Raw genomic sequence first — 18,671 nt, forward strand, 5'->3', positions numbered from 1 at the left:
ACGGTTTAAGGCTGTATTCAGGGGAAAAAAAAGTGTGTGTTTGTGAGGAATGGGGAATGACTTTGTCTTCTGTGTCTCCCTTCGTCAAGAGTTTCTCCTTTTGGAACAGCCATCATCATCAGAAGCTAGACAGAGTCCCGTAGCTCAGCCCCATAACTGATCCAGAGATGCTTCCTGTGTGTTACAACCACGGGTGGTTTGAATGTGCTTGGTTCTTCAGAAACCCTGTGTCATTCACTTTGGAGAAGTGCCTACGACTTAAAGACAAAATATAGGACAGCAAAAGGAAATGAGAAGAGATTACAGATGGTGGGGAAGATTTAGATCAGGAAGATGCTCAAGTATTTAATAACATAAGGTCTCGTGAGCTCCTCTGTTTACCGCCTGAGGCTTGGAGCCTTAAGTATTTATGGCTTAGTCTGACATGCACGTGTAGGAGTGTGTGTTACGAAGGCAGTTCGTGGAGTTTTGATGGTTACTGTTGTTTTGTGTTGTGAATATGCTGCTAACACTGAAAGATCCCAGAGGAGCATGACTTGGAGAGCCAGATCCGCAAGGAGCGAGAGTGGCGGTTCCTGCGCAATGCCCGGGTCAGGAAGCAAGCCCAGAAGATCATCCAGAAGGGTGAGTGACTTCTGCTTGCCCACACTGCCAGCAGCTTGCTTGAGCTCTGAGCACTGCGCTTAGGCAGGACACTGACCTGTAAGCCCCCAGTTAATAGTGACTCTCAAGAGGAAGAAGTGCCTGTTCTCCCTCCCATGTGCAGGCGAGGTGATGCTGTGCAGTGTTTTGCTGATAGTCACCTGTCCGTTCTCAGCTCCAGATGAGGGGAGGGACCATTTCGACTGTCAAATTACTGCCGTCCCCTTTGAAAACTTAACCACGGTGTTAGAAATCAGCACAGTGGCCACAAGCAGAGCACTCAGCCAGAACACAGCACCAGGCTGGCCACCATGCCAAGTCCAGAGGAGCCTAAGAGCAGCGACTGCTTTAGAGGAGGGAAAGCAGCCATGAAGCAGCATTCCCCACTTCCAGGAATTGACAGAGCATCCGATCTGCAGTGCAGGCACTGGCTCCCGGCTGAGGGCAGCAGCTGAGCTCTTCAGCCACATACCCGGGTACAGCCGGCTCCTCCGCAAGAGCCAGAGCGCTTGGCGTGGAATCAGTAATTCGGAGGCCCTTAGCAGATGCTATTGATTTACCATTTGGGCTCTTCCTCCCTGCCCTGTGATGTTCACATGGGTACCATAGGTTGTGTTTTTAAAGGGATAGAAGGCAGAATGCTGTAGGATAAAAAGGAAGGGACCTCTTCCACTGGAGCAGCTTGCTCCAAGCCCCTGTGTCCAACCTGCCCTTGAGCACTGCCAGGGATGGGGCAGCCACAGCTTCTCTGGGCACCCTGTGCCAGCGCCTCAGCACCCTCACAGGGAAGAGCTTCTGCCTAAGAGCTCAGCTCAGTCTCCCCTCTGCAGGTTAAAGCCACCTCAGTGATGTCTTTCTCACTCCTCTCTCTGCTAAACTCTGTAAATGATTGCTTACTCCTTATACCCCCTTATATTTTTTAATCCCCTTATGCATGGTTTATGTGCACTGCTGACACATTTCCCTCTAACGGCCTCAGGTTTGGGTTTCATTAGTGTGTACTCTCCAGAAAGCTGCTCTATTTATGACTCCCCACACCGCTGTGAGGCAGCGCTTGTGCTGGGACTCTTTCAGCACAGGGATTTATTCAGATAGAGTGGATCCCAATGACGTTTTCCAGGAATTTGCATGCTTAAATTATTCCTGCCCCTGTGCCTGGAACAGCGGAGCTGGGGAGCAGCATTGGTGGGAGCTCTTCTGACATGCTCCCAGCAGCATTCCCAAGGGAGTGTGGAGGCTGCTCCTCTCCTGGGATGCTCACAGGCACACATGGAGTTGGACATGACCATTTGCTGAATGAAGAACTGCCCAAGGCTCAGCCCCCTGCCTGCACCTCCTCATGTGGAGGGTCACTGGGCTCAAGTCAGGGCAATGGGAAGCTTAATGTTGTGAAACTGCAGAATATCATGAACCAGAGTAATAGAGAAATGGAAGTGGGGCCCAGGAGGCGGCCTGGGAGAGCTTCCTGAATACAAAGAAGGGATTCTTTGTGCTTACCTGAAGAAGTTAAATCTTTTTTCTAGACGCTGTTCACGTTTGGTTGCTTGACCTGAGCGACCAGAGTGCAGCAGCCATTAAAACAAAGAGAAAACATGAAACATTAAAAAGAACTAAAATAGAGTTCCCAGCTCTTAATGAAAATTAGATCAGATGGGTGCATTCTGAAACGAGCTAGGACTGAGTAAATGTCTCCTGGGCGTACGGGTTTGTGTGATGAATTCACTCTGTGACAGAAAACTGCAGCATCGGGGGTACCAACACTGGCTGTGAAGAGCAGAGTGTTCTGAAGAAGAGAAGGGAAAGGTCTTTAACCACCCTCTGAATGTCTCCATGGAAAATGTATTTTTCATTGGCAAATTAAGCTAGAATAGTTTAAAACCACTGGAATGGAAGATGGACTGAATAATCCACAACAAGATGGAACGCTTCAGCATTGGGAAAAACGGGTTTGGGGTTTTATTTCTCTTGCAAAAATAACATTGTTTTTTCTGTCAACACAACCTGGTGTCTCCCTGGGCTCGGCTGCACTTGCTTGTTCCCTGCAGCTCCCAAAGCACAGCACCCCCTGATTCGTCACCAGTTTTCACTTTGTACCTTAAGACGTGAGGCAATCGGTGCGGAGGAATCAGGGCCGTCAGTAGCTGGGATCTGAGCAGCTTCTGGAGGGAGGGGAGTGTTGGGAGTCTGTTGTTGGGAACTGGGGGAGAGGGGTGAGATGTGGCGCTGGGAAGCTCGTCCCTGGGGTGGGATGCTCCCGGGCACTGAGCCGTGGCCGCCTCCTGTCCCCCCGCAGGTATTTCCCGGCTGGATGATCAGATCTTCCTCAACAGGAACCCGGGCGTCCCCTCTGTGGTGAAGTTCCACCCGTTCACACCCTGCATCGCCGTAGCTGACAAGGACAGCATCTGGTTAGTGATTCTGTGGGTCTCCAAAGCACCGGCAGCGTGTGTGGAGGGTTCAGAGCAGCACATATGGAGTGTGGGGTGGCATTGCCATGTGTGTTCCTTTTCTTCCCCCTGCTCCATCTTGTGGCCGTCCTTCATAGAATCCCAGCCCAATTTGGGTTGGAAGGGACCTTAAATCTCACCCAGTTCCAACCCCCTGCCACGTGCAGGGACACCTTCCACTGGAGCAGCTTGCTCCAAGCCCCTGTGTCCAACCTGGCCTTGAGCTCTGCCAGGGATGGGGCAGCCACAGCTTCTCTGGGCACCCTGTGCCAGCGCCTCAGCACCCTCACAGGGAAGAGCTTCTTCCCTTTAGCTAATCTAAATCAGGGCAGAGTCCTCCTGGAGCTCAGTGCCAGAGCTGTAAGGTCACAGCGAGCCCCTTTCTGCAGGGGGTGCTGGCTGAGAGTGAATCCTGACAGATTTATAGTGGTTTTTTACACCTGAGCTTTTATCCCGTTTCCTTCTCAGAAGCTGCACATCCATTATTAATAAAATGCTGCTGAACACCAAAGGAGAAAAACAAATGGAACTGGGATCAGATGTACATAATTTTTAGCTTTGCTGCAGTGAGTGGATCTCTTTACAGCTCACACAGAGAACCAGGAACTGACTCGGTGTTTTTTCCTCCCACAGTTTTTGGGATTGGGAGAAAGGGGAAAAGCTGGACTATTTCCACAACGGGAACCCCCGGTACACCAGGATCACAGCAATGGAGTACCTGAATGGACAGGACTGCTCCTTGCTGCTGACTGCCACAGGTAGAGAGCACATTTTCCCACATAGGAGGGCATGACTGGGGGCGGCCTTTATGGAGTTCAAGTGCGTGTGAGCTGCTCTGGACTTCTGCTCTCCCCTCTATGAACTGACCCTTCCCTCCCTTGCAGCTTGCCTGCCTGAGGAGCATTTCCAGGGTCACACCTGAGAGTTGTTTCTGCCTTACTCTACACACTGAATTTCTCCCATAGTCCTCAGTGTCTCTCTAGTCCGTATATCTCATCTAGGGGAAACAGTTCTCCAGAATGCCCTATTGCGTCATGTAAGGTAGCATGAAGGGCTTTTTCCCATTCATTGCTCTGTGAAGCTGTGAGTAAGATCTGCTTCTCTCCCAAGGAACCATTCTAAAGCCATCAGTTTAAGTGTTTTCAATAGCTCTTCAAACTCCGTGCTGAAATGCACAGGTTGGGTGTAATTAAGAGAGGTGAAAGAGGAGCTGAGAGGGCTTTTCGGACGTTTTCCTTTCAAGTGATTGATTCCTTGCACAAAAGTTTCACAGATGGGGAACAAATTGAAAAAATACAGGATGTTCTTGAAAGATCTGCTGCTGATGGGCTGGGCTTTGATTCAGCTCCTTCTGCGGGGTTGTGTTTTGTATTTAGCAGGGTACTTTTGTGGCTCTCTGCACCAATAGCAAGGAGGACAGAGACAAATCCTAGAGAAAATGAATAGCTCAAAGAAACGGAGCGACATCTAATGTCAGATGTTATTTGAGAGAAGGAGAAAAGCTCTTCTAGAACAGTTCCCGGTAGAACAATGCTTTAGGTTTCATGGATGTAAGATGAGAGAGGAAAAACAACTCTAGTAAAAAGGATTAAGTTCAAGTGGCACTCAGTTTTGGACGTTGTATGGCTACAGTGCTTCTCCCTTTGTCATGCACAAGCAATGATGAGAGGTCCATCAGCAGTGACGCTGCATTGTGTTCTCTTTCCACCCAAGATGATGGTGCCATCAGAGTGTGGAAGAACTTTGCAGACCTGGAAAAGAACCCGGAGATGGTAACAGCCTGGCAAGGGCTGTCGGACATGCTGCCAACCACACGAGGTGCGTCCCCAGCAGCTTCTGTTGGGGTGGGGGATAAAAATCATTTGCGATGCTGGGTTTTCTCTGGGGGTGCGGAGAGCAAAACGGGTTTCTCACCTTCAGCCATCAGTAGCATCCTTGTTCAACAGTCTCTGCCTTCTGGAATGGCCTTCTCCCAGCTCTTGGGGAGGAATTGTTTTTCCATTTCTCACTGGAAAATAAAACCAACAAAACGGCAAGCCCAACACGGCGACTTCACACGCACTGAAGAGCAACCAGAGCAGCCTTTTGCTGGGGAGCAGAAGGGTACAAAGTCCTTGTCCTGTACAGGCTTCACAGCAGCTGGTTTGCTCAAGCATTCCGCTTAGCTATGATCCTAAGGAGAGAGCTGTAGAACAATGGTGGGCTGAGCACTGCCCTGCTCTTCTGGCCGTGGCAGGACATTATTCCCCTTCGGGTGGGACAGTAGCTCACGTGTTGCCTCTTTCCTTCTGACGGGCTGCTCGGCCTCTGCACAGCTTTGCATGTTGCACCTGGGACCTCCTTGAGCCTGAGCTCGAATTTTGGCACTTTCTCTTCACTGTGTACTGTTTGTGGGTCAAGGGGTGGCGAGAGACAGTTCTAAATGTGACACGTGCAGGACAGCACAGTTCGACCCTGAGCGTTAGAAAGGTTGGATAGAAGAAGATGTAAAAAGAACACTGGCATTGAGCTGTACACAGGGAGAAGCCACAACACTGGTTTGAGTAACCCTGAAGTCTCTATTAGGACATTAAAGGAAGTGGATGTTTTGTCCTGAGACCTGGTAATGTACTAAGGCTCTAACAGTGATTCTCTGTCACTTGGATGTTTCTAATCAAGGCTGCATGTGCAGTGGTTCAGTCTCATTGTGGGATTGGTGCAGGAATTGCTCAGCGAGGCTCCCTGGCTTGTGCAAAGCAGAAGGTCAGATGAGATGACCATCATAATTCATCCTGACCTTAAAATCTGACAGTTCTCATTTCTGAGCTGCTGTGGTTCATCACAGGAGCCTGACACAGCTCTTTTAGCTATTCATTGGATTTTACTAGGGCTACCTTGTTGTGCTCCTCTGTTATGTTTCCCTTAATGGTGTCGCAGGGAAGAGGAACTGGATTTGGGGTTGTGGTGAGCTCTGTGCCTCACTGCAGTATGTGCACAGAACTGATGACAAGCTGCTAGGAGTTTGTAGCCCGCTGTGAAAATTGCCATGATACGGCACACGAAACCTCTCTTGGAGGTGTCAGTAAAAGCAGAAGGAAACCAGTGGTAATGCCCTGAATGGTGAAGGGCCTGGATCTCCTCAGATGGAGAGGGAGGTGATCATCTCAAGTTGCCCTTTGTAGTGTCGATGGGTTGGTTTACGTTTCTTTCTTGTCAACACCAGCTTTCCCAAAGGATGTTTATTAGTGTTCACTATCCCTGGATTCAGGATCTTCCTTCCCTGGTTCTCTAACAACCAAACAGCTGGAGTTCCCCCAGGCTGCCCTGGTCACCAGCTCTGTGCTGCAGCATCAGTCAGGTTTGGCGAGGATGCTGACAGCTGGAGGCTGAGCTCCTTAGGGCTAATCCCATTTTTCCTGCTTACTTCCCAAGGCACAGCATCTGCAGATTGTGCCTTCCTCCAGGCCTTTAATACCACAGAAAGGATTGTTAGCATCGACATGTGACGTGACAGAATAGGGTAAGGGCTGAGGCAAGAGCTGATGCAGCAGTAAGAGTTGAATGGTTATGCTTGCCAGAACAGGAGTTCTGAAACTTTTGAGTCTGTTCTCTTTAAGATTGTTTTATTTTCCCTTTTCTTTCCCTTATGGCCTTAAGAAGTCTGGGTCCTGCTTTCTTTGCCTTTCACCTTCTGAGCAATACAAGTAGATTCAGAAGAAAAGAAGGACATACTTCTTTCTGGAGAGAGAATAAGTGTAGTCACTTCAAAAGAGCTATGTGGATCACGTCCCCTGGGAAATGTCACTCTCTTCAACAGTGATCTTTTGCTGACAAGACCATAGTTGTGGTCCAGATCTGGCTCATAAAACTGAAGATGCATCTTTGAAGCTGCAGAGCTCAGGAGTTTTACTGGAGTTTGTTTGCTCCTACTATTGATTTCCTTCTCTTCTCTCCCATCCTTTTTCCCTCTGCCATACTCATCTCTGAATGTGATAGTTGTCTGACAGCAACAAGAATACTGACTTCTCTAGGCAATTTTCCCACTTAGAAAAGCAGAGAGGGATAGGCAATACCTCTGTGCAACCTTTGGAAGCTTGAAAAGCCTCCCCAGGTTGTCCAAGGTCAGCAATACCTTGCTCAGGGGCTGTGTGAGAGGAGGAGCAGACCAGAGGGAGGCACAGGACTTACACTTGTACACTGTAAAGGACTAATTTGTGGTATGCAGCCTCAGGTAAGAGAAATGAGCCAACGCAGCCAAGTTAGTGTGTTAAACCTGGCCCCAGTTCATTGCACTTGAGAGCTGACTAGAGACTTGGGGTATGTAAGTATTTGAACGCTGGCAAACCTCTGTGTGGGTCCCCTCTCTTTTCTGTATGAGGTTTTCTGATTGGATCTTGTTTCAGTCTGCACTCATGATGCACCAAGAAGGTCTCCTTCAGTCAAAATCCAGGTGGTCAAAGCAGCATGGAGGCTGTAGCATAAGGCAGTGATTGGGAATCTTCAGCAGGAGAGATGGAGGGGGCTGAGAAGACGGCAGAGCTCATCCTGTTAATACCCCAGTGTTCCAAAAGACGCAGTTAAAACCAAGCGTTTTCGGACAGTGTAGGAAGAACCCAAACCTGACGTGCTCTGAAGCTGTCATTTCACAGCAGGAGACTGGGAATTCTGGCAGTTTCTATAGCAAAGGGTGTTTGAGGGCCGCAGGTTGAGAGGTGGGAGCAGGCGGAGCAGCGCAGTGACCCATCACCTGGTGGCTCATAGGACGAGTGGCCGAGCTCCTGCTTCTGCACACATCTGCCATGTTTTGTGCTGTTTCTTGTGCTAGAGGGGACCAGGACACAACTCCCCGCTCAGGATGGCTCTGTCCTTGACAGCACAAATCCTGGGGTTGGGAAGAATGCGGACCTGCAGCCAGCTGCTTCACAGCTCCCAAACGCTGTCTGCTCAGCTCTTCTCCCTGTGTTCCCTGCGGATACCTGTGTCGTTTTCCCTTCTCCAGGCCAGCAAAGAGAACCAGTACATTGCTTCTAACAGTCAAGGATTCAGCCAGGTCTCTTCCTGTGCAAGGTCTTCTAGGGTTGCCCCAAGGTGCCTGTCACTTCCCCTGTTTGCTGCCCTGCTCTATTCTCGCCCCGAGGTTTGTAGTGCCTGGAAACCAGTCTGTGCCTGAGGCTAATTCCTGTTTATGGGTTGTTTAAACAGGGCTCCAGGTAGCTGTGTGCTGCAGCAGAGGCAGAGGAGCCTTGGCTGCAGTGGGATCCCAGCCCTTCCGTATGCAGAACCCTCCTGTTCTGGGCTGGGTTGGGTTTGTACAGATGCCATGAGTGACTTGGATTCCTGTCTGTCATTTCTCGATGCTTTTTACTTCAGAGCAGGGAGCAGATCATGCAAAGGATAGGCTCCTTGTTCAAGAAGAAATGTCAGATCTGTGCTGCTGTCAGCCAGCCAGAAAACTCACTTCACACATGCCAAGTGCTGCCGTTGATGGCTTCCTAGGGAATGCTGTGACTGAACTGGTGCCTGCTCTCTGGATGGAGGCATGTGCTGCTCTTGGTGCTTCTGCTTCTCTTTTATGTTCTTTCCTTTAATTTGAGTTGGTTTTTTTCTAATCCTTTTTTGAGATTTATTTTTGCTCTGGCTGACCAACTTACCCTTAGCATCAACCCCTTAATCCCTGTCTTCTCACAGGTCTGGCCCGAAGGGTTTCAATCTATCTTGACAGAAGTAAGCAGGGAGGTGAGTGCTTTCTTTCCTGTTACCTTTGATCAGCTGGGGTGGGAAGGATCTCCTCGTCTGGCTTCGGGCTGGTTGACTGGTTGGTTGGTTGGTTGGTTGGTTGGTTGGTTGGTTGGTTGGTGTTTTTGGCATTGTTTGAATGACTGCTGGGTCCATGTGGTTCCTGGAAAGCTTTGCTTCTACCTCTCCCATTCCCTGCTTTGTGTCCATGTCTGTACCAGCTGTGAGAGATGCAGGGAGGGTGTCTGGGCTCTCTAGGTCAGTGTAGCCAAGTGTTGAGAAGAGGGCATCTTCCTGTTGTACTCTGAGCTGTCTGCAGGGAGAGGAGCTGGGGGGTTGCATGTACAAGTCTCTCTTTTCCTGGAATATTTCAAAGCATCCCTGGACCAGTCCCACTTGTGAGCCATCATTCATCTAACATGGGTTTTATGGGGCTTTATTTGTGATACATTTTCACTCTAAAGACCATGGGAAAAGAAGAAGGTGATGAAGCTTTCCCAGGAGGTTGAGAACAGTGGACTTTTGGCAAGGATGTGCCTAATATATTTTCCCAGTTCTGTTCTGTCATGTGGAAGGAAGGTAAATGAGCTCCCCAGCCAGGGCTGGGCAATGCCTATGTTGGTCCAGAGCCTGGATCCTTCCTCTGCTGCTGAGGAAACAGATGGCTCATGTGCCAGGGCAGCTCTGCTGCACATCCATGGGCGCTCATGTTGACGTAGTCATCTTGGGTTGTTCACTAATTACTGACATTTGCTGACTGATAAGAGTTGAGTGTTCAGTAATGATGAATAGGATGAAGATGCTTGGGGGGGGAGGGATATGTGGAGCTCTTTAGCATCAGGTCTTTGCTAATCTCTCTCTCGCTGTTCAGAGGCAGAGCACTGGCTTGGAAATGAACCAAGCTGGTGTGTGGCTGCTGGCTGCCTGGCTCTGCATTCCACTCAAAACCCAGTGGCAAACAGGAAGGCCAAAATTAGCAAGACTCAGCTGCAGGGAATTCCCTCTGGGCAAACTGGGCATCCCAACATGTAAGGAAATACCAGCCAGTCCTCTGCTGGATCCATACATCTGATGGCAAGCGATTGCCTGTGTCCCAGGCACACCAGTAATTGTGGATCAATACAGAGCATTCACTGGGTGTTCTCTTAGTGACAAATGCAGCAAGAGGATTCCGTTCTCCCACTGAAAGTGTCATAAAAATGGATGAGATGAGCTATTTTCTTGACAGCAAAATACATCAGCAATATTTAGATAAAATATACTAGTTTTGTCACCAAAGCACAGAAAATCTGTTCTTACTGCCTAGGCTTCCATAAGGAGATTTTACCAAAAGGACAGGGGACTCTGTTTTCACATCTCTGCATGCTGGTTTTCAGCAGGAATCCCTGGCACTGCTGTATTGCAGATCAGTGGTAAATCAGAGGCAGACCAGTGCTTTAATGGTCCAGGTCACACCAGGCCACTGAGCAAGTCAGCCTGGGAATCCCTAAGGCTGGAGTGAGCGCAGAGCAAAGCTGCAGTCGACACGTTCAGCATCGAGGAGCAGCTGAGCTCAGAGGTGTCTGGAGAAGCATTAGTGTGACCCTCTGCCAGGCTGCTTCACCTCCTGCTCCACCAGAGCTCTGCTGGGGGGGCTCAGCTCAGCCCTGCACCACCTCCCATCAGCGTGACTGGATGGGGATACAAAGGAGACTGTGAACAAGAGAATATCCATCTGCCCTCTCCCACCTCCATCCCTCACTGCCTGGTGGTGCTGATGTGTAAACAGCCACGACCTGTTACCTCCAGAAATGTGCACTGATGCCAAGCAAGAGAAAATGAGCACTTGCAGTTCCTGGCTTCCTTCAGTGCTCTCCTGGGGCCTCTGAAACAAAGGGAAAGACGTTAAATACCTGCTCTGCAGAAAAGCAGGACCTTGCCCTCAGAGGCTGTGCTCCGTGGTGAATACTGCTGACTGCTCCAGCAGTGATCCGGGGGGAGCAGTGGAATTCAGCAGCTTGCTGCAAGGGAATTTCCATGGGGAAACACATGGGGCAGCCTGCAACGGAGTAGCTTGTACCAGAGAGCAGGCAGGAGGGAGAGCAGCAGGCTGAGTGTCCCAGCATCTCCCCAGCGGTTGTATCTTGCCCTGTAGGAGTAAGGAGTTTGGGAGAAGAACGCTGATTTCTGGTCAGATTTTGTTAGGGTATGGAGCTAATTGGAGAGATTGCAGCTCCAGGGGTTTGTGTGCTTTTAACTGGATTCCCAGCACCAGAGCTGCTCCTCTCCCTGTGCATAGTCCTTGGCTGGAGGAGAGTGCTGCTTTGTGGAAGGATGTTGTAGAAATTAATGACAAGTGAGGTCACCCAACCCTCCCACGGCTTCCTGGAAATTAAAACCCTGATGTGCTCCATTGCTCAACCAGGAGGGCTCATGATTACAGAAAATCATCACTTAGAATCCAGGATGCTTTTATATTGTGTTCTGCGTCGATACTGCTGATTTCATTGAAATGCCAAGTACAGGTTGGCCGCGTTCCAGTGACGTTAAAAATAAGTGCAGACCCTGGGAATGCAGCTGCTTTCAGCACCACTGTTAGTTACCGAAATTTATACGAGGAACTGTCTCATCCAGACAAATATCTGTGCTCAGGGGGAGTCCTGAAGGAACAGACATAGAAAGTTACAGCTCTAAGAATGGCTGTTGGTTTGTGTTATAAACCCACATCATACTCGCATCACAGGGCTGGGTCACCTCTGCTCTGGAGCCAGGCTGAGAGAGCTGGGCTGGGGCAGCCTGGAGAAGAGAAGGCTCCTGAAGGGGAGAGCTTAGAGCAGCTCCAGTGCCTAAAGGGGCTGCAGGAAACCTGGAGAGGGGCTTGGGAAAAGCCCCTGTAGGGACAGGCCAAGGGGAATGGCTTGAACCTGCCCAAGGGGAGACTGAGCTGAGCTCTTAGGCAGAAGCTCTTCCCTGTGAGGGTGCTGAGGCGCTGGCACAGGGTGCCCAGAGAAGCTGTGGCTGCCCCATCCCTGGCAGTGTTCAAGGCCAGGTTGGACACAGGGGCTTGGAGCAAGCTGCTCCAGTGGAAGGGGTCCCTGCCCATGGCAGGGGTTGGAGCTGGAGAAGCTTTAAGGTCCCTTCAACCCAAAGCAGTCTGGGATTCCATGATTCATCCAGAACTGCAAGTAACTGTTAAAAGATTCCAAACTACCACCAAACCCCTCAAAAACCCAACCACCACAAACCTTTAAAAATTTCTTTTCCTCAGCTGTGGAAAATTTGTTGCTCTGTGTCGGAGAGCACAGCATTCCTGATGGGATAATTCTAACCTTAAGGACTACGCACTCAAAGAGGTGTGCTGCAGGGGTGCCTGCTCCTGCAGCTCGGGGCTTGCTGGGGGTACCAGGGTTCCACCACTGGCCTTTACCAGGAGGTTGCCCCAGGGCTGTGGCATTGCTGTTCCTGTGGGGAGAAGGGAGCTGGAAGCAGGGTGCAGGTAACGTTACCTTTTTGTCAGCATGAGGCTGGGCAGCATCTCGGATGCCAAGCACACAAGCCAAGACCCAGCAGGTGAGCTGCAGGCTCAGTGGTAACATCCTGGAGGAGGACCTCTGTTAATTAAAAAGGAAATGATAATTAGTATCTAGTCCCACATTTGCTTCTCATCTCAGAATACCGGGAATTTAACATAAAGACCTGAGCCAATACTCCATCATTTCCACTATGGAAACGTTTGTTCCTATATAGAAATAGTGCAGCTATTTATGTCTCATTTCCTACTGTGAGTGTCATCTTTGAGTGTGACATTTCCCACTCAGCGGAAGCTTTCCCTCCCTGCTGCACACTTGTGAACGACTTAAATTTATGTACAAAGGCTTTTCTTCTTCTCAGCCACGTTTGAGCTCTGGTTTAACATTCCCAGTTGCTTCCTGGGGTCTCCTTTCCCTCTTTCCTTCCCCCACTTCTTTGCCAGGGCAGCCAGGACCCACCACTGCTCCAGGCTGCAGATGGATCCCAGTGGGAAGGTGCCAGGACTTCTCAGCTGTGGCTTTATGCAGATACTCAGTTATTTCTGGTGCCTGCATTGTGGGGTGCAATGAGCATCCTGTACCCTGAGGCTGCCCAGTCCACCCACGAAGCAGAAGCACCAAAAATGCAACTTTATCTTTTCTTGAGAGAATGAGGTGGCTGACGGCAGAAAGGGAAGATCCCTTCTGAAGGGATGATCAGAACAGTGCACTTCCCTCTTGCAGAGAGCAGAGGTTCTCACTTGCATGGACTAGTGACGTTTTATACAGAAGGCAGGAGCTGTGTTGACTGCTTGGAACATCACGATCTTCACCATACACCAGCATCATCTCCCTCCTCTATTCCCACCCGTGGGCTCTCTGTCAGCTCCTGGTTCAGGGTGAATCCCTTGTCCTTTCTCTCTGGTTAGGTCATAGGAGCTCTGTGTGCTGTTTTACATAAAGCAAAACCCCTCTGGAGCTTCTTCCCTCAGTGAAACTGTGCCCAGCCTCTTCAGTGGCATTACTAAATGTCCTCAGTGCTGGAATTCCTGACACATGCACCAAGGTAAGCACCAGGAGTGCCAGTGATCGCTCCACATTCTCTGTCTCCCCCTCCACAGAGCAGACACTGGGAATCACAGCAGGTTGGGGACTTACTACTGAGCAAACTGAGGAAAAGCACTCTCTTCAAACTGGGGAATGTAACTGGAAAGTCAGGAGCTTTAAACCCGCCTAAGAGCGTGTTGCCTCCGTACCTCCGTCGGAGATGGAAATGGCGGTATCTGTCTCAGCCTGCCAGGTTTATCTTGTCACATGGACCATAAACAAGGTGACAAATCGAATGGCTTCAGTGATGTTTATCATCTAAATCACTGCCTGCTCCTTTGCCTGGGCTCTAGCAGCCCCTGAGCTGCCGGGCAAGCTGAAGTAACAATCAGTTTGACTCATGAAATAAAGGTGCAAGTGCTCAGCTTAGCTGAGAGCCCTGGATTTCTGCAGTAAGATGATGGACTGTCAATAAACGTCAGTAATCTTCTCAGGGGTGTGCAGCAAAGATCGGGAAATGGCTTGGATGTGATGCTTAGGAAGGGGAGATGGGCAAAATATTTTATCTGGATCTGTGCAAAGCAAGGTCATTTCATCACCTCTGAAGAAAACTTGATGTTCATAGGATGCCGCTGGACTCACTCGTGCCCTGTAAAGGTGTTTGGTCTGGTTAAATGTACTTATGGCTCTCTAGTGACAAAGAGCACGTAGAGGTAGGTTTAAATTTCCCGCTGGGGCTGGTTCCTAGCTCTAAATCAAGACAAATTCACATTTGTACCTTCTGAACAAGCAAGTTGTGCAGTGGAACTAGAGGAGCCCCTCCGAGGGCGGCTGCGCTGGCTCGCAGCAGGAGCCTGCAGTGCTGATGCATTGCAGAGCACTGCCTGACTCCAGGCTGCACATGGTTATGAAACACTGCCCAGCACCAGCAGCTCTGCTTGGTGTGGATGAGAGGGTGAAGTGAGGAGGAGGAGGATGCCTCTGCTGAGGGAGAGCCTTGCCTGAGGCAATGAGTGCACACAAACTGGAGTCCTTGCCGTGGTGCTCCTGGGGTTTTGTTTGTGGTTTCACTGTATGAGTGGGAGCCTCCCTGGAAAACCCGTAGGTGTGGGGTTGGTTGGACTTTGCAGCATAAAGGTGTCCCTGCCTGAGGCAAGGGGCTGGAACTACATGGTCCTTAAGGTCCCTTCAGCCCAAACCATTCCATGATTCTCTGATTTATTAACTCCTGTGGCAGTCCCCAGCAGTGTCTATGGAGGGCTGCTTTCACCTGCTGTAGGGCCCCATCTGCACCACAGCTTCTCTAAGCCCTGAGGCTGGGCGAGGGCTTGGAGATGTATTTTGGACTCAAATCCAGGACCATCTGATTTGATCCCATTTGGAGGACGTGTGCATGTGTGTGGGTGTAATTTTATATTTCCTCTAATAGTGATGGTTTCTGTACATGAGGTCCCGAGAGCTGGTGTTCTGATCAGTGCAGCCCTGCCTGTGCTGATGCAGAGAGTAACTTGCACCCTCTGCCTGTGTTTTATCTTAGGAGCAGGAATGGTGGTTGACTGGGAACAAGAAACCGGGCTCCTGATGACGTCAGGAGATGTGAGGATAATCCGGATCTGGGACACAGACCGGGAAATGAAAGTACAGGTAATACCTGCTTGTTTGTCCCATTCCCCTTTCCCCTTCCAGAGCAGGTCCCTTGTGGGGACTTACCCTTTGCACAGCCACAGGGTCTGAGAGCCATCCGTGGAGAGCTGAGAGGTCTGCTCAGAGCGTGGAAATGAAAACCCAAACGTGCTTGGTGAGCATGTGGGGTCCTTCCTGGGAGCTGCTGCTCTTACTCCACAGCAGTGTTGGAGAGGTGAGGTGGTGAAAGCCAGAGGCAGGCACCAGGATGCAGACAGGGGCCCCTGGTCGTGCGTTAGTGGAATGGCATAAAGATTCTTGAGGAAATCCAGTGGTGAGGTGGGGTGGTGGCAGTGTTTGGATGTACTGCTGCCATCTCTGCAGGCACACAGAGCCAACAGCAGAGCAACACTGCCAGCCAAAGGCCTGGTTTCAGGAATGCTGCATCCATGAGGAGAGCACTCATGTACCTGCTTAGTCCACACCTAAGTCAGGATGGAAGCAGGAGTGTTCCTGCTTGTCACATGCAGCCCATGGAATTGCTGCCAGCTTGGGCCAGTCTGACTGAGGTCAGGGTTTGCTCCGTGTTGTCTGATCCAGGTGTCAGAGCACGGAGGTGCCCATGAACCAGCACCTCCCTCAGTGTCAGCACTGGGGCACCTTGGGGTGCTCACATCTCACTGCTGCACCCAGTGAGAAAACACCTTTCAGTCATACCATGCACTGCAGCGGGGCAGAGATGCTGCAAATGGTCCTGTCAGTGCAACTCAAATGGAAGTTCCTCAGAAATCCAAGGAGAAGCAGCAGCTGGTCTGTGAGGATGGAGTCACTGTGCTGCAGAAGGAAGGAAGGCCGGGTTTCAAAGCTTCTAGAAATTAATTATCCTTGAATGAACATTAATTACAACATTTGACCCTGCAATGCAGGATAATTAAGCTTATGTTAATCCTAATTACTTTCACATATAACTTTTTCGATGCAAATTAGGGAACAGCAGAATTCAGGAGGTGAAAATCTTTTAAATTACAATGATTAATGATTGCACCGAAAGTATCTAAACCCATGTTGTTTCTTTTCTAATCACAAAGATGGGTTCTGTTGAAATTCAGGTGATTGAAACTTCCTGACTCAGTAACACTGGAAGAGTGAAACTGAGCACAAGGAGCAGAGAAGCTCTAATCCAAGCCAGTAAAGGCTCCTTCCCACTCTTTGAACTCCAGAAGCGTTCCTTGGGAAGCATGTGAGGTGTAGCTGAAGGCACAAGTGCTTCATTTTCACTTCTGCTGATTGTTCTGTCTTCAAAGGCAGGATCTGGGTTTGGGCAGTGGAGGAGCTGCTGAGAACAGCCCTGAAGGCTGGAGCCTCTCACCAGCAGCTGCATTGCTCAGCTGGGAACAGCAGCAGGGAAAGGTGAATGTGCTTGGAAGCAAAAATAGGACCAAAGTGTGAAATGAGCTAATGCAGCTCCAGCCTCTGGATTGTTACCTTGCTTCCCTGTGTTGCTTAGAATCTTGGAGTGACGGAATGATTTGGGTTGGAACAGACCTTAAGGGCAGGGACCCCTTCCACTGGAGCAGGTTGCTCCAAGCCGCATCAAACCTGGCCTTGAGCACTGCCAGGGATGGGGCATCCACAGCTTCTCTGGGCACCCTGTGTACCCAGAGTGCCCAGTGTACATCAGACTGTAGTGACTTGAAGACCCAGTCTGAGTGTGGCTTGGCTGTGCTTTCTCCTCAGGACATCCCCACTGGAGCAGACAGCTGTGTGACCAGCCTCTCGTGTGATTCTCATCGCTCACTCATCGTGGCAGGGCTGGGGGACGGCTCCATTCGCGTCTTCGACAGGAGGATGGCTCTGAGTGAATGGTAACCCCCATCCTTCCTCTCTACTCACCCCTCACCTTCTCCTTCCTCCCCTTCCCTCCTCCTTCTCCCCTTCACAATGTTTCTGTGCTTGTTCCTCAGCCGCGTCATGACCTACCGGGAGCACACAGCCTGGGTGGTGAAGGCATACCTGCAGAAACATCCTGAAGGCAACATCATGAGCGTCAGGTAACAGATTTGAATGTTTGAGCTCTTTTCTTCCTCAACACAGTTTGTTTTTCTGTTTCAATTTCACCTCTGGTACTTCACAAGCTGAGAGGATAAAGCTCTTCAGGTTGCTGTTTGCTTCAGTAATTAACTCCTGCTCCAAACGTGGTGGAGGGAAGGCAAAATGAAATGTGGAGCTTCCCTTGGAAGCCTCTCAGAGTGGTTTGAGAGTAAACAAGAAGGCGTCTGCTGAAATCACTGTCACGAGGCGTGAGGGAGGAATGGAGCGAACCAGCAAGCTGAGCTAGATATAGTATGTCTTAGGGGTGGTTGTTCTTCATTGCCAACATCTCCGTGGTGTCACTGGAGAGGGAACATGAGAGGGAAGATGGAAGGTGCATCTGTTGGACATATTACTGTGCAGGATCACCTCTCTGTCTAGCAATTTTCTACATGAAAATTCATTTCTCCTGCCTGCTAAATACTGTGGAACGAGCAGCATATACGTGCTTGGCCCTTCCAGAACAGCAGAATAGAAGTTACTGTCACAAAGCCAGTGTTTGCACACAGAAAGGCTCCTTCTTGATGACAAACTGAAAATAAACAGGGATTTTCTGGGATTCAGAACATTCCTGAGGCGGAGGATGGGCCAGCACACATGGATGAAGATTTTGAGCGCAGGATTATGAGATGCAGCTGCCAGTTCTGTGGAGCTCACATATGAGAGTTTTTAATCTTCCTCTCTGTAATCTCCTTCAGCAGTCCCAGGGTCAGGCCTGTATCTGTGGCCAGCCCAGTCTGGAGCTCATTTTGTCCCTCTCCTCAGTGCCCTTCTCAGCATGTGGTGCTTTGTTCTGGATTGAAGAGACATGAGAAAATGGTGTGCTTCAAAAGACAGGTCAGATCGCATCCCGGAGGAGCTGGGTTTGTTGAGCAAGGCACCTTGCTCTCAGTTTCTCCCAGTTTACTCTCTTCTTCAGTTGGCAGCAAGATCCAAGAAAAACCACTGTTAGGATGTAGTGAGGGGCTTCTAACTTGAAGGTGTTGTGTTGCTTGTGGAGCAGTTCTCTCAGCCTCAACCTGAGCTTCCCTCAACCTCTTTCTCCAGACCAGAGGCAGGAGTTAGTAATGCGGGACTGGTGGCTCTGAGGACATTCTCCATTGCCTGGTGCTGGTTGACCATGTCATACTGGGTTCAACCACCTCAATCTATGTGTTAGTGCCACTACAGCGCTTCTCATTAACCAATAGGTCTGCTTCCCTCAGGCCAACCCTGCTGCCAGAAAATGATCTTAAACACCTTCAGAATATCCTGGTTTTGTAGCTCAGCTACTGTTGAACAGTAACAGGCAGCAAGAAGTCAACCAGGATTTGTTTTCTACATAGTCCCCTTGTCACAGAACTTCACTTCCATTTGGAAGCTCTTGCATGGTTTTCCAATGCCTTCAGATCCATTTTCAAGTCTTAATAAAGACTCCAAGCTTTAAATGAATTTACCATCTATTTGATCTCCCTCAAACAGTATTTCCATCAAGTCTTTAGAATCTAAATCAACCTCAAGTTTAATTTGTCTTGAATTTAATTATGTGGCAGCTGGAGTTGCAGCTCTTGTGATGCTGTGAGTAATTCTGTACAACAGCCTTTTGAGCAGTATTAGGTATTCCAGAGGTAAAGAAACT

The 18,671-nt window shown here is 49.8% G+C and overlaps 1 protein-coding gene across 4 annotated transcripts in view; it reads left to right on the forward strand.

Moving 5' to 3' along the window:
* The window catches only part of RPTOR (regulatory associated protein of MTOR complex 1), a 113,794-nt gene that overhangs the window by 90,231 nt on the left and 4,892 nt on the right, over positions 1 to 18,671 (forward strand). For 2 of the 4 annotated variants that reach the window (XM_061377191.1, XM_061377193.1), the window contains 8 exons: positions 519 to 624; positions 2,936 to 3,050; positions 3,723 to 3,847; positions 4,803 to 4,907; positions 8,757 to 8,804; positions 14,877 to 14,983; positions 16,700 to 16,827; positions 16,927 to 17,013. In XM_061377191.1, the coding sequence (XP_061233175.1) occupies positions 519 to 624; positions 2,936 to 3,050; positions 3,723 to 3,847; positions 4,803 to 4,907; positions 8,757 to 8,804; positions 14,877 to 14,983; positions 16,700 to 16,827; positions 16,927 to 17,013 (821 nt within the window). The remainder of the gene's footprint in view (positions 1 to 518; positions 625 to 2,935; positions 3,051 to 3,722; positions 3,848 to 4,802; positions 4,908 to 8,756; positions 8,805 to 14,876; positions 14,984 to 16,699; positions 16,828 to 16,926; positions 17,014 to 18,671) is intronic. The other 2 variants (XM_061377192.1, XM_061377194.1) reach the window with 1 other exon arrangement.

Source organism: Neopsephotus bourkii, unplaced genomic scaffold (assembly GCF_033783945.1).
Source record: "Neopsephotus bourkii isolate Nb327-2 ecotype Australia unplaced genomic scaffold, CSIRO-AGI_Nbou_v1 NB_1749, whole genome shotgun sequence".
Taxonomy (NCBI): Eukaryota; Metazoa; Chordata; class Aves; order Psittaciformes; family Psittacidae; genus Neopsephotus; species Neopsephotus bourkii.